The sequence below is a fragment of the Silene latifolia genome, chromosome Y, assembly GCF_048544455.1.
Source record: "Silene latifolia isolate original U9 population chromosome Y, ASM4854445v1, whole genome shotgun sequence".
NCBI classification, from domain to species: Eukaryota; Viridiplantae; Streptophyta; class Magnoliopsida; order Caryophyllales; family Caryophyllaceae; genus Silene; species Silene latifolia.
In genome coordinates, this window is record NC_133538.1 from 160768629 (window position 1) to 160780599 (window position 11971).

Here is an 11971-nt window from a genome sequence, read left to right on the forward strand (position 1 = left end):
CCTCCATGGTGCGGCCTATTTGCTCTTTGAACATAGTGTTTACCAAACCGGTAAGTGGAACTCGCATTCTTTAGACCAAAGGGCATCACGTTATAACAATAGATACCTCGCTCTGACCTGAAGGCCGTTTTCTCTTGATCATCAGGGTGCATCTTGATCTGGTTGTAGCCACTCCAAGCATCCAGGAATGTGAGAATTTCATGGCCTGCTGTGGCATCCACCATAGCGTCTATGTGCGGCAGCGAGAACGGGTCTTTAGGGCAAGCTTTATTTAGGTCCGTAAAATCGACACAAACCCTCCATTTGCCATTCTTTTTTGGAACTACCACCACATTAGATAGCCATTCCGGGTACTTTACTTCCCTGATTTTTCCAGCAGTGAGCAGGTTGTCTACCTCCTAGTTTATGACCTGGTTCCTCTCTGGGGCAATCTTCCACCTCTTCTGCTGGATAGGCTTATAGCTTGGGTCCACACTCAGCTTGTGCGTTATGATACTTGGATCTATACCTACCATGTCATTGTGGGATCAAGCAAAACAATCCATGTTAGCTCTTAATAATTGAATAAGTTCATGGCGGACTTTACCTGTGCATTCTGACCCGATGAGTATGGTTTGTTCTGGTTGCAGTTCATCCAGGCTGATCTCATCTAGCTCTGCCTGAGGTGGCTCGACGTATTCTTCCTGGATGCTCTGGTTCTCGAATTGCTATCTTTGGCGGTTTGGCTGTTGGTTTTAGGGCTATCTTATAGCAATTCTTAGCTTCCTCTTGATCCCCACGTATCTCTTGCACTCCCCAAGGCGTTGGGAATTTCAGGCATTGGTGGTAAGTTGAAGGTATCGCCTTCATTTCGTGGATCCAGGGCCTGCCAAGAATCACATTGTAAGTAGAGGGCCCATCGATAACCAAGTACCTTACCTGCTTGTTGACTCCTTTGGCATAGGTTGGGATGACGATTTCTCCCAGAGAGTGCTTCGTTTTGCCACTAAAACCGACTAGAGGTACCTCTTTTGTTGCTAAGTCCTTCTCGCTGGCTGAACCCCATGACCTTCAGTGTTTCCAGCATAATCAGGTTGACGGAGCTTCCTGTGTCCACCAGGATCTTCCGTACCTCACAGTTTCCTATGGGGAGGGTGATGATCAGAGCGTCGTTGTGTTGTTCTGGGGCATTTTGTGCGCCTGTCTCATCAAAGGTGACTGCAGGGAGGTCCTGGCGGCTGACTCTGCAGGAGAACTCTGGCTTATCTCCTTTGGTTTGTGTGGCGTGTCTTTTGGCTGCTGAATAGGTCAGGCCGCACAACTCCGAGCCTCCTGTAATAACATTTACAATTCTAGTGCACATAGGTGGAGGGGTAGGCAGAACCTGGTTAGCGGAATGAACTTTGGTGGAACCTCCTGGCAATAGGTGGTCCAGGTTTCCTCGATCGTACTGGAATTTGACTTCCTTTCTCAAGGTGTAGCATTCATCGGTGTCATGGCCGATGTCATCATGATATTCGCACCTTTTACTGGAGTCCCTCTTGTCGTTAGGACGCTCGTCAACCCGCTTCTGGGGCCACCTTACTCCCCGGATCTCTTTTAGGGCCTTGAGTACACCTGCAAGATTGGTTGAGAATTTATACTCACTTACTTTCGGAGGTGGCTCTGAGTTATTCTTTCCTCCTGGGCCCTCCGATACTTTGTTCACAGGTTTGCTGTAGGGTTTAGCTCTTTCATTCTGCTTCTCCACTGGTGCCTTTATGGATGTAGAATCTGTGCCATAAGCTGCCCTCCTGGGCCCTGAGTCTTCTTCCAGCCGCATGACTGCAATTGCCTTTGTCTGCACCTCCTCGAAGGTAGTGCATGGGTACTTGGTCAGATCTTTATACAAGTCTGAATCCTGGCGGAGCCCTTGGCGAAAAGCTTCTATGGCTGTGGCTATGTCGCACCGAGGGATTGCCACCTTCTCTTTGTTGAACCTGTTCAGAAAATCTCTGGTGGCCTCCTCAGGTCCCTACACTATTCGATACAGGTCACTGGTTTGTTTTTCTGGTATACGGCTGCTGGCAAACTGCTGGTGGAAGGCATTGACTAAGTCGGCGAAGCAGGTTATGCTCCTGTTGGGCAGGCTGATGAACCACTGCAAGCCTGCTCCGGACAGGGTGGATCCAAACCCTTTACACATACAGGCTTCTTTCAAGGAGCCTGTCGCGGTGATCACCATCATCTTTTGCTTGTAGTGGTTGATATGGTCAAGAGGATCGGTGGTTCCGTCGTAAAGTGTCATGGCTGGCGGCACGCATCCTTTCGGGACACCGACTAAGGCTATGTCATCCACGAAAGGGGAGTCCGCGTAGCTATCTCGTGTCACCTTCTCCAGGGGTCGTGCTACACCCGGAATCCTGTACATCAGGTCCCTCAATTCCTGGTATTGCTGTTCCAGCAAGCTGCCTACTCTTGCAAGAGGGTTAGAGACAGGCGGAAAAGAGGCAACAGATGTACCTCCCAACCAAGCTCCTCCTGGGAACTGACTGCCTGGCTGACTTGCCAAAGGTGTTGCATGGATGATGGTTCCTGGCTGCCATTCTGGTGCCTGTTGAGAAGAGATTCCTCCCACCCAGGTCCCTCCAGCGAGATGTCCGCTTGCTGGGTTCATCATGTTGATGCTGGGTCCTGGATTCCATCCCCGCCACCGGCCGGACGGTGTTCCCGCAAAAGATTGCGAGTTAGTTCCTGGTCGACTATTAGACAAAACACTACTCTGGTGTTGGCGGCAAGTCAACGGTCGATCAAAAGACAGAATCCTAATCCGGCGGGCTCGATGGCTCCTCGGGTGATACTCCTTCAAGATCCAATCTGGTGATCAGCTCCGATGGAATCTCTCTGGGGCCCGCGCTGGTGACCGAAACGGGGCCTCGAAGGTGGAGGCGGTGACGGCCGACGAGGTCCTGGTTACTGTGGCAATCTGGTTCCTGAGGTCTTGGTTGTCCTTCCTCAGGCTTTCGATGGCTCGGTGCAGGGTATCCATCCCTTCCAACACCACTCGCATTGGGTCAGGTGATGAGGCTCCTGACTTTTTCGGGACTCCTCCTGATGCAGTCTCCTGAATCTGGGTCCTGCTGGGGCTGCTATCCCTTCTAGATCTCGTAACACCAGGTGCTGCCGACGGCTTAGGCGCTTGGGGTGGCTTGAAAGGTGGCGGCATGGCTCTCGGGGAGGCGCTGACCGGGGCCATCTGACTGGTTGCTGACGGTGCGGTGACTGATCCCGTGCTTGCTAGAAGAGGTCTTTCCCCAGAAGATTGGGAGGATACCCCCTGGGTGCTGGACGAACTTGCGCTGGCTCCAGACATGATGACAGACGGATTGCTTAATTTCGACTTTAGGAGAGATTGATCACTGAGGCCCCACGGTGGGCGCCAAATTGTTTTGGGTAAATTTTACCGATTAGATATCAATGTGTGAGGTCAAAGTGATCGTCTATGAATCTTAGGCAAATAAAGAAATTGATGAGCAAAGACAAAAAGCAACGAAAGAGAAAGTATGACACGAGAGAATTTTGGTGACGCGGAAAACCCGTTGTGGGAAAAACCGCGGGGGGAGTCGGAATCCCGCCAATAATCCCACTATAATCAAGAATAATTCGCAAGTAAGGAAGTATGGTAATATTTTCTTTAGTAATCTCTATGAAAGGTTAATTTTTTTGTCCCCTTTGCTGCCGCCTGCTTTTTCCCTTTATAGCTGATTTCCTAGGGTTTCTTCCTTCCAGGGCCCTGGACGCCCGTTGCGAGGTTCCTGGAACGGTTACCTATTTTCCAGGAGAGATTTGCTCTGACTTTCTCCTCCTTTGACTGGCGCATTTACCCAACGCTAAATGTGTTTGTTAATCTTTACTGCGTGGCCTTTATTTTGCCAACTCATCAGTCCTTTCACATTTGTTTTCCTCCACTTAATGCGTGCCACGCGTCCCATAGAAAAAGTGTTAATTTTTTCCCCAACAATAATAAAGAAAAAAACGTATATTAGGTGCTGAAACACAGGTTTCCGTGTCCTTATTCTTGAATGCTACATGCATCGCAATTTAAGAACGGATAAAAGTTAGCATTTGTGCAAAATATGCTAAAATCTCCGCAAAATGATAATGAACCAATAAATCATCGTTGCAATTTTGATAATCTCATTCTCTCTTAGATAAACAACTAATGTCTATAAATTTCATCATTTGGCAGTAATTGAATACCTAAATTTGTAATCTAATTAACTTGTACATATTGTATTGTTTGTACAAAAAAGCAAAAATCCAAACGAAAATTGATAAGGAGAAAAATGGACAGTGTACCCATTTCCAAATTATGCTAAAAATCATCATTTTTGGCGAAGATATACTTGACATCCGTAATCAAGTTTATTTATCGATAATTAACTTTGATAATTTTCTACCAAATTAGGTTTAGTAAGATCAATGTGGTCTTATTCGTTGTATGTCGATTGAATCGTTTGCGTTAATGCTAAGTAAAGAAATTAAGGGCGTAAGTAAAGATTGACACAAGAGATTTGGTGATGCGGAAAACCCAATCTGGGAAACGACCGCGGGAAGGGACGGTACCCTTCCAATGAGTGCACTAGCTTTGCATACGAGAATAATTACAAAGGAGACGACTCGATAATCTAGCTAGCCAAATGCGTTATGTTTGTATGATAGTTTTGTCTTCTTGGCTATTTATAGGGTAGAAACTCTAGCCGCGTCCTACTCCTTTTATGGCAAGTAATCGCACTCCTTCCATACTTCTTTCCATAAATGCCGCCTTGCGCTTTATTCTCCGTGATCTCCCTAAAATCCCCCCGAGATCTCCCTGATGATTCTACAACACGCGGGCTTCTTCTATTCACGGACCCTTTATAATTGCTAAGTTACTCGGCCCAATTTGCTAAGTAAGTCTTGATGGACTTATTTTCTATTAGGCCAATATGCAGAATTTGGCCCAAACAGTTTGCCCCTAATTCCTTGTGAGACACATCTAGAGGTGTCGAATAAGGAATTACTAATTTCAAATCCCGTGCCGTCTATTGCACAGCTTCCCAAACACTCATCATTGCCCCTATTCCATCTCCTCGTTTCCCGGACTCTACCTTCCCCTCCTCTTTAAAGTCCCAACCACTTCACCTACCTCTCTCATTTACTTCAAAATTTAAAACCCTTATTCTCTCTCTTAAACCTTTCCTCTTCTCCTTGCTCTTTCGTTGGATTTCCGCCATTTCCACAGTAGTTGTGCTTCAACAGGTACTTCCTCGTTTCTTTGATCTTTCTTTCTTCCCTTCTTTAATTATGGGCAAAACTCGCCACACCGCCTCAACTTCTACTCCGGTCGACCAAAACCGAGACCCTACCTTTCCATCCCGCAACCTTTTCCTCCACCTCCATGACTGCAATTCTTCCCTGACCACCGCCGACATCCCCTTAATCAAAGAGTTACTAGGGCTTGGCGACGGGGTTGATATCGCCATTCCCGAGCCTGGCCAAAAGGTGGATGCCATCCGTGCAGGATGGGTTTGCTTTTACCTTTACCCCTTCAGATACGGTCTTCGATTCCCCTTCCCCAAACTTATACAAGATTTCCTTCGAACCAACAACTTCGCCATGGCCCATTCTGCCAATATCTGGAGGGTTCTCCTCTATTCTCTGTCGTCCAGCCAGAATACAAGAAGCACCATCTCCCTTGGTGAGCTGGCTCACATGTATGAGATCCGGTCCTTGGGAAGGGGCCAGTTTTCCTTCCGCGACTGTGGTGAGACCCCCTTCAGACATGTGTCGAAGTCAAGGGATGAGAAATGGTTTAAGGAATTCTTATACCTGAGGAAGGCCTCCATCCAGCCACCTGTTGATTTCATTTTTGAAGACCGGATCCTAACCTCGAGTAAGCAGCCCTCTTGGTGCATGTTCTCTCTCTCTCTGACAGGAAGTTCCCTGACCAGCTACCTGGCTTCTCGTCTGCCTCCTCTTCCAACCCCCCAACAGTCAGCTCACAACATGTCTTCTGGTATATCTCTCTATTCTAACATACGAACTGTTTTACTTAGACATCTCTGACACTTGATATCTTGCTGTTTTATCTGACATTCCCGACACCTGGCGCCTGGCTGATTGCAGGTGCCAAGGTTGACCTTCTGGAGGCCATCCTTCAGAGTGCTAAGAGAAAGAGGGCTGCTGGGAGTCCTGACGTGCCTTCTGCGTCCAAAAGGAGTGCCCCTGCTACTTCCTTTCAGTCTTCTCCTACCCACTCTAGCGTTGTTCGCCCTGAGCCTGTTAGAAAGATATATCTCATTATTACAACATATTCTTATATGTTACAATTTAATTTAGTCATAAAATTAATTTGGATCTTATGCATGCAAACATGAATAAAGATAAATAAGAAATCGTTTTCCTTACATTGAGAAATCGGATATATGGGCACAAATGAGTTCTCCTACTCACTTGTTCTTGAGCTCTCCAAATATTGGATGAACAAAGGATTCAAGTCTAGAATCCCTCCCAAGGAATAATACCCAAGATAACCTCTTAATAAAATTAATATTATTAATACTAGAACAATATTAATCTATATAAAATTGACCCAAAAATATTGATTTTGGTCTCTTAATTTCGGTTAAGAGAAGGGAGAAAAGAAGTGATTTTTATCTCTCTGAAAACTCTATATTTTTAGATGATGGAATGAAAAATACACTAGCATTCAAGTAGTGTATATTAGACAAATTATAGAGAAAAACCCTTTGGCATTTCTCTATGAAAAACCGGGTGGGGGGGGGGTATTAGCTATTAGCGATGCATGATCAAGTTGCTCTTCACAAAAACAACTAGGTTTGCATGGCTATGTATTAGGTTAAATGATGATGTTTTCCACTCAATTAATCAACACAATATTTATCCTAATACACCCTAAATTTCGGTACATATTTGTCACATGTAACATGTTCCATGACATTATGAATATAAAATGTATTTTTAACAATTAAAAAACAACATATTAATAAAATATGTCACTTATAAAGTTAACCTAGTAATTCATAATTACTTGTACCGAAATGAGTTCCCGAGTCATAAGTTACAACATTCTGTATTTATAATAATCAATTCATTCTGTTTCAATTGTTTTCGTAAACAATAATTTCATCTAAGTAATAAAACAATTAGATTACTTAGACCGTATCTTATTTAATCAAATTATAACAAGATACGTAAATATTACTTCCAAAATCGTCCGTCAATTTTAAGTAATTTAATTAACCTGTATCGTCATACGATCAATTAAATAATCAATTAAGAGTGTTACCCTTTAGGTATGACCTAAGGGGATCAACTGATCACCACCGTCGCACGACAGTAATGTCAAACTCTAGTCAGCCAATCATTACCGATATGTGTGGACCAGTTGACAGTAAAATATTACTTCCCACATGTATTCTTAAAATGAGACTTAAACATGTGATCATCATGATAGACAGTTGTGATCGCATCATTGTCGGAGGACACATATTCCAACAGAGCCTCTGGAAGCCAGTCCACTGTCCCGTCATCCTCCTACCCCACCAGTGAGTCCTGCTGCCACAGCTAGTGGCAGTATCATTGCCCACTTTCTCGATGGTTTTGGGAATATAGACGAGGTGCCATACTGGCCTGAGATCGATCAGATCCTCTTCCCTTCTCTGGTGGAAGCTTTCTCGGAATTCTCCCCAGAAGAGATGCGGAGAACGACCTGCACAACGCTCACTACAAGAAAAAGCGTCGATTCCTACGGACAATTTCCGTCGGAAAAACCAAATATTTCGTCGGAAATTTGATTTTCCTACGGAATATTTGTCGGAACATAGGCGTCAGAATTTTTCGTCGGAAAAAATTAAATTCCTACGAATTTTCGTAGAAAGCTTCAGGCATTCCAACAAAATATTCCTTAGGAAAACCCTTGTTTCCGTTACAAAAGTAGCCTACAATAACTAATTTATGCTTTTTTCTTTCCTACGGAATTCGGTTGGAACATAACTAAAAGCAAGCACATTTTGCCCATTTACGAGCACCCCCAATAAGCTAAATCCCTATGTAAACTATGAATGAAAACACATCATTACTCAATCGCAAAGCGAGAGGCCACAATTCCACACATTAACTTGCATTATAAACCAGAAAAAGAGCCTGTTTTTTATAATAAAAAATAATAATCCCAAAAATGTATTACAAACATAAAATTAAACAAAGTACAAATGTCTTTGATAACAACTCTAAAACAGTCATCTGTCAAAAAAAAAAAAAAAAAAACTCTAAAACAGTCTAAACTAAACTAAATGATGCTCATGGAACACTGCTTCCATCTTCATGATAGTCTTGGCGAAAGATTTGTCCAAGTATAATGAATAAGCAGGCCTCTTCTAAGTCGTTCAATCACCTCTTGTGAAATCCACTTACAATTTCAATGAAATGTCCATCTTCAATTAATTATCCTCCCCTTGTTGTGCCTTAAATTTCTACTTGAGCAAAATGAAAATAAAAACATACAAACACAACAATCCAGTAAAATACACAAAAGAAGTGAGGTATATCATACGCAATATAAGAAGGTAAATAAATAATGAAAAACACGGGAATAATAAGAACACAAGCACGCATAGCTAAAACAAATAAGTACAGGGGTCAAGATTTCACATATGACCTGAGTTCATAGGCTAGTTACGTGAAATCGCATGCCACTAAGGCACTAATCTATAAGCCTCAGATTTAAGATTTCATGTAAAAACTAATAGCTAAAAAATGTCGGACAGTTTGCGAGGTCACAAACCACAATCTAATACCGTGCTCTCAAGTGACATCAATCGCTAATAAAGAAGTCTTGTGTCTATATTGAACATTCTAAACTAATTTTTATCGTTTTTTGTACTTTTTTGAACAACATGAATATCTCATTCATTTGAGCAAACACAAAAGCAGAAAGGATCGAATAGTCCAAAATAAAATAACAATAAGGCTAGCCTGTGACGAACCATTTCCCATTGGCAGACTAGAGAAGCAAGGTTAAGGAATGAAGAGGAATAGGTGCTCTGTTACACTGCAACAAGTTAGCAAAAACAATATAAAACGGGTCAAAAAAAATAAAATAAGAAAATTAAAGTGCTTAATGAATAATAAGATGCTTGTCCTATCTATACAAGTGAGTTAGTATTTAACCTGTCTTAAAGTCCGTCTTATATGAGAATTCGCAAATTAATTAAAAAAAAGATGAATAAGAAGTAGTAGTAAGAAATGCCTACCTGCATTATACTCAAAGTACTCAAAGTAGTCTTTTAAATCCTCACTTCCTTGTTCGATCTGCACATAGACAGATCAAAGAGAAGAGCAAATCCTAACTTCCATTTCAATTTTCGAATAATGTAGTGAAAAATTTGCCACACATGATACAAGTATACCAGCGAAGTCTCGATAATAATAAAGTGCTCCATACACCTTCTATTACTACGAAACAATGAACCAAGACACATACTTTAAAACTAGTTTAGTCATGAATGGATACTTATTTATTCTATCTGATACTGTATCTATTTTGTCTTCATTTAACTTTGGTTGTAAGAAAATTGTAAGTTTGTCGGTAAACAAAAGGGGAACATGGAAAATAGTTGTTTCGATAATCAAATGTGACGAAAAAACAATGTCTGCAAGTGAGACTTGACATGGTCATAAAATCAGCTGGGAACAATAAAAATAGGATGAATTGATTATGAATTAGTTAGGTATCAATCCAGCACGACCATAAAATCACGGCTCACAATTTCAAGTAACAGAAGTTCATCAACAGAATCATTTACAAAGCCTCAGAAAAATCAACTTTGTCTCGTTCATCTCCTGCTTATTGTCGAACAGTAGATTCATGAAGGTCAGAACTATTTCCATATTAAAGCTTTTTAATTAATTGACTCAAGTTTCTGGTCAAGTTTCCGAATTGGAATATTCAGATAATTGTTAAGCGCGATATCACATACAATAATTCATTCCACACATTATTATTCTTAGTAATATGATTAGCATTATTAATCAACTCAAGTTTCTGATCAACGAGGGACCACGAAACTCAAAAAATTAGAGATAACCAACATTAAAATCTCCAAAATCAATCAATTTCACACAAATTCAAAAAAAAACATCAACAACTAACATATGGATTCAATTAACCCATTAAAACACTAACTAACCACCCAAAGAATCCTAGAAATTGAGATTTAGATAAGAAAAGAGGAAAACCTTTTAACTGCGGGTGGAAGAACGACGGTTGACAGGACGCTGGAACTGAAGAAGGGCTGCAAGCGCAATCAAGGAACAACAATGGACGAACGACGGTGGGAGGCAGATCGCGGTGTCAGTGTCGGTGGTGGTTAATTGGAAAGTGTGCCTTCCAGTTGTTCTATGAGAACTACGAGAACTTGTGATTGGAAATAAGGTTAGAGATTTAAAGGGACTAGTAGGCTAATTTTGTCGAGCTTATCATGATTTATCCGGCCGTAAATCTGTAGCCGCTAAATAATTAACGGTTCCGATGGAAAATCCGTAGGAAAAGCATGTAATTTTGTAGAAGATCATTTCCCGGGAAATGGATGGGATTTGCCTCCAATTATCCCGACACTCTTCCGTCGAAAAAGTGTATATTCCGTCGGAATTTTTAATGCTCATCCGACCATGCCTTATTCCGTCGGTCTAATCCGTTGGACAATACATAATTCCGACGGTTTCTTCTATCCGTCGGACCATTTCCATCGGAACAAATACCCTTTCTTGTAGTGGCTTTCATGGTGAGTACTTCTCTTCTGCTGCCTGTTCTGAATCTTTCCATACTAAATCTGTTAACTCTTTCTTTTATGCTAACAGGCTTTCCAGTCAGCTCTTTATAATAGGAAGATGATCAAGGTGGTGCAAACCACCAACCGGGCTACCAATGCCAAGAATCAGGAGTTGTCTGGGACCATTGCTGACTTGGAGCAGCAACACTCTGACCTGAGAGGGCGTGTGGTGGAGCTGAAGGCTGAACTAGTTGGCGCCAAAAAGAAATTGAAGGAGGGAGCTGATCAGTTGGCGCGTACTCAAGAAGTGTGCAGTACTTTCTCTGATTCCCTTAAGCGCTCTGACGAAAAGATCAGTGAGCTGATCTCCCTCGCCACCAACATTGTTGCTTACGCTACCAGGCGGAGAAAGATCAGCGGGATGCGTGTTGTGATTGTTGAGCCTCCAACCCTGAAGTCTATAGAGGAAGAAGAGAGACAGCTGGAGACCTTATACCCTGTTCAGCCTAACTTGAGTGTGCTGATGCCTGAGGTCGACGAGGTGAACTCTCCTGCGCTGATGGAGCAGACGGCTGCTGAGGAGGCTGGTTCCTTTTAGGAGGCTGCCGTTATTGAGGGAGCTCAAGAGGCCGTTGGTACTGAGGGCGTGCAACCTGGTCCTGTACCTGAAACAGAGGGTCAGCAGGAGAAGGCAGAAGAGGTGCCAGAGAGGGAAGTCATTGATTTGGCCTCCAGTTAAAAGTTTTTATTTTAAACTTTCTTTGAATGGTAGTCCGACCCTGTGTGGTGCAGACTTATAAGAATTTTTAGACTCTTTTTATTTTGTGTTTCCTAAAGTGGTGGCGGTTGTCTGAACTCAGGGCCATGCCTGCCTTAGTGGCGTTCTTGGCCGTATTTTGAAATGCCTCTTGCCCAGTTTTGGCAAGTTTTATTCATGTCGTAACTTGTAACTTTTGTGTACTTAGCTTAGGAAGCTGCCACGTCAGCCTGCTGGCTGGTTTTAGTTGTTAGTGGCTGTGTCAACCTGGGAGGTTGATTTAGACCAGTCGTGCCAGCCTGAAAAGGCTGATTTAGACTTAGCTAGCTGCCGTATCAGTCAAATGACTGATTTAGGTGTATGCCGCGTTCTGGATAGAGGTGGTCATGTCAACCTGTGAGGCTGATTTAGACCAGTCGTG

At 42.8% G+C, this 11971-nt stretch overlaps 2 protein-coding genes and 1 long non-coding RNA gene across 3 annotated transcripts; 1 reads left to right on the plus strand and 2 right to left on the minus strand.

Moving 5' to 3' along the window:
* Positions 1 to 645: 645 nt before the first annotated feature.
* LOC141629287 (uncharacterized) lies at positions 646 to 2638 on the minus strand. The gene is made up of 3 exons (XM_074442312.1): positions 2351 to 2638; positions 1041 to 1993; positions 646 to 865 (listed from the first exon to the last, which is right to left on the minus strand). Exons 1-3 carry the CDS (start codon positions 2636 to 2638, stop codon positions 646 to 648), a joined length of 1461 nt encoding a protein of 486 aa, XP_074298413.1.
* A 5527-nt stretch (positions 2639 to 8165) lies between these two features.
* Positions 8166 to 10648, minus strand: LOC141626294 (uncharacterized). Its single transcript, XR_012535899.1, has 4 exons — positions 10261 to 10648; positions 9276 to 9333; positions 9009 to 9073; positions 8166 to 8495 (listed from the first exon to the last, which is right to left on the minus strand). It is a non-coding gene; the product is annotated as an uncharacterized LOC141626294 (long non-coding RNA).
* On the plus strand, positions 9277 to 11743 carry LOC141626293 (uncharacterized). Its single transcript, XM_074440189.1, has 2 exons — positions 9277 to 9895; positions 10882 to 11743. Exons 1-2 carry the CDS (start codon positions 9890 to 9892, stop codon positions 11389 to 11391), a joined length of 516 nt encoding a protein of 171 aa, XP_074296290.1. The 5' UTR covers positions 9277 to 9889; the 3' UTR covers positions 11392 to 11743.
* The last annotated feature ends 228 nt before the right edge of the window (positions 11744 to 11971 follow it).

What these genes read in the sequence shown, in the direction of transcription:
- LOC141629287 (XM_074442312.1), bottom strand. Translation starts at nt 2,638, where the DNA reads ATGATGAACCCAGCAAGCGGACATCTCGCTGGAGGGACCTGGGTGGGA. An exon ending in TAGCACGACCCCTGGAGAAG is followed by an intron (nt 1,994 to 2,350) that starts GTGACACGAGAT and finishes CGAATAGTGTAG; the next exon opens with GGACCTGAGGAGGCCACCAG. An exon ending in GAAACACTGAAGGTCATGGG is followed by an intron (nt 866 to 1,040) that starts GTTCAGCCAGCG and finishes GATTCTTGGCAG; the next exon opens with GCCCTGGATCCACGAAATGA.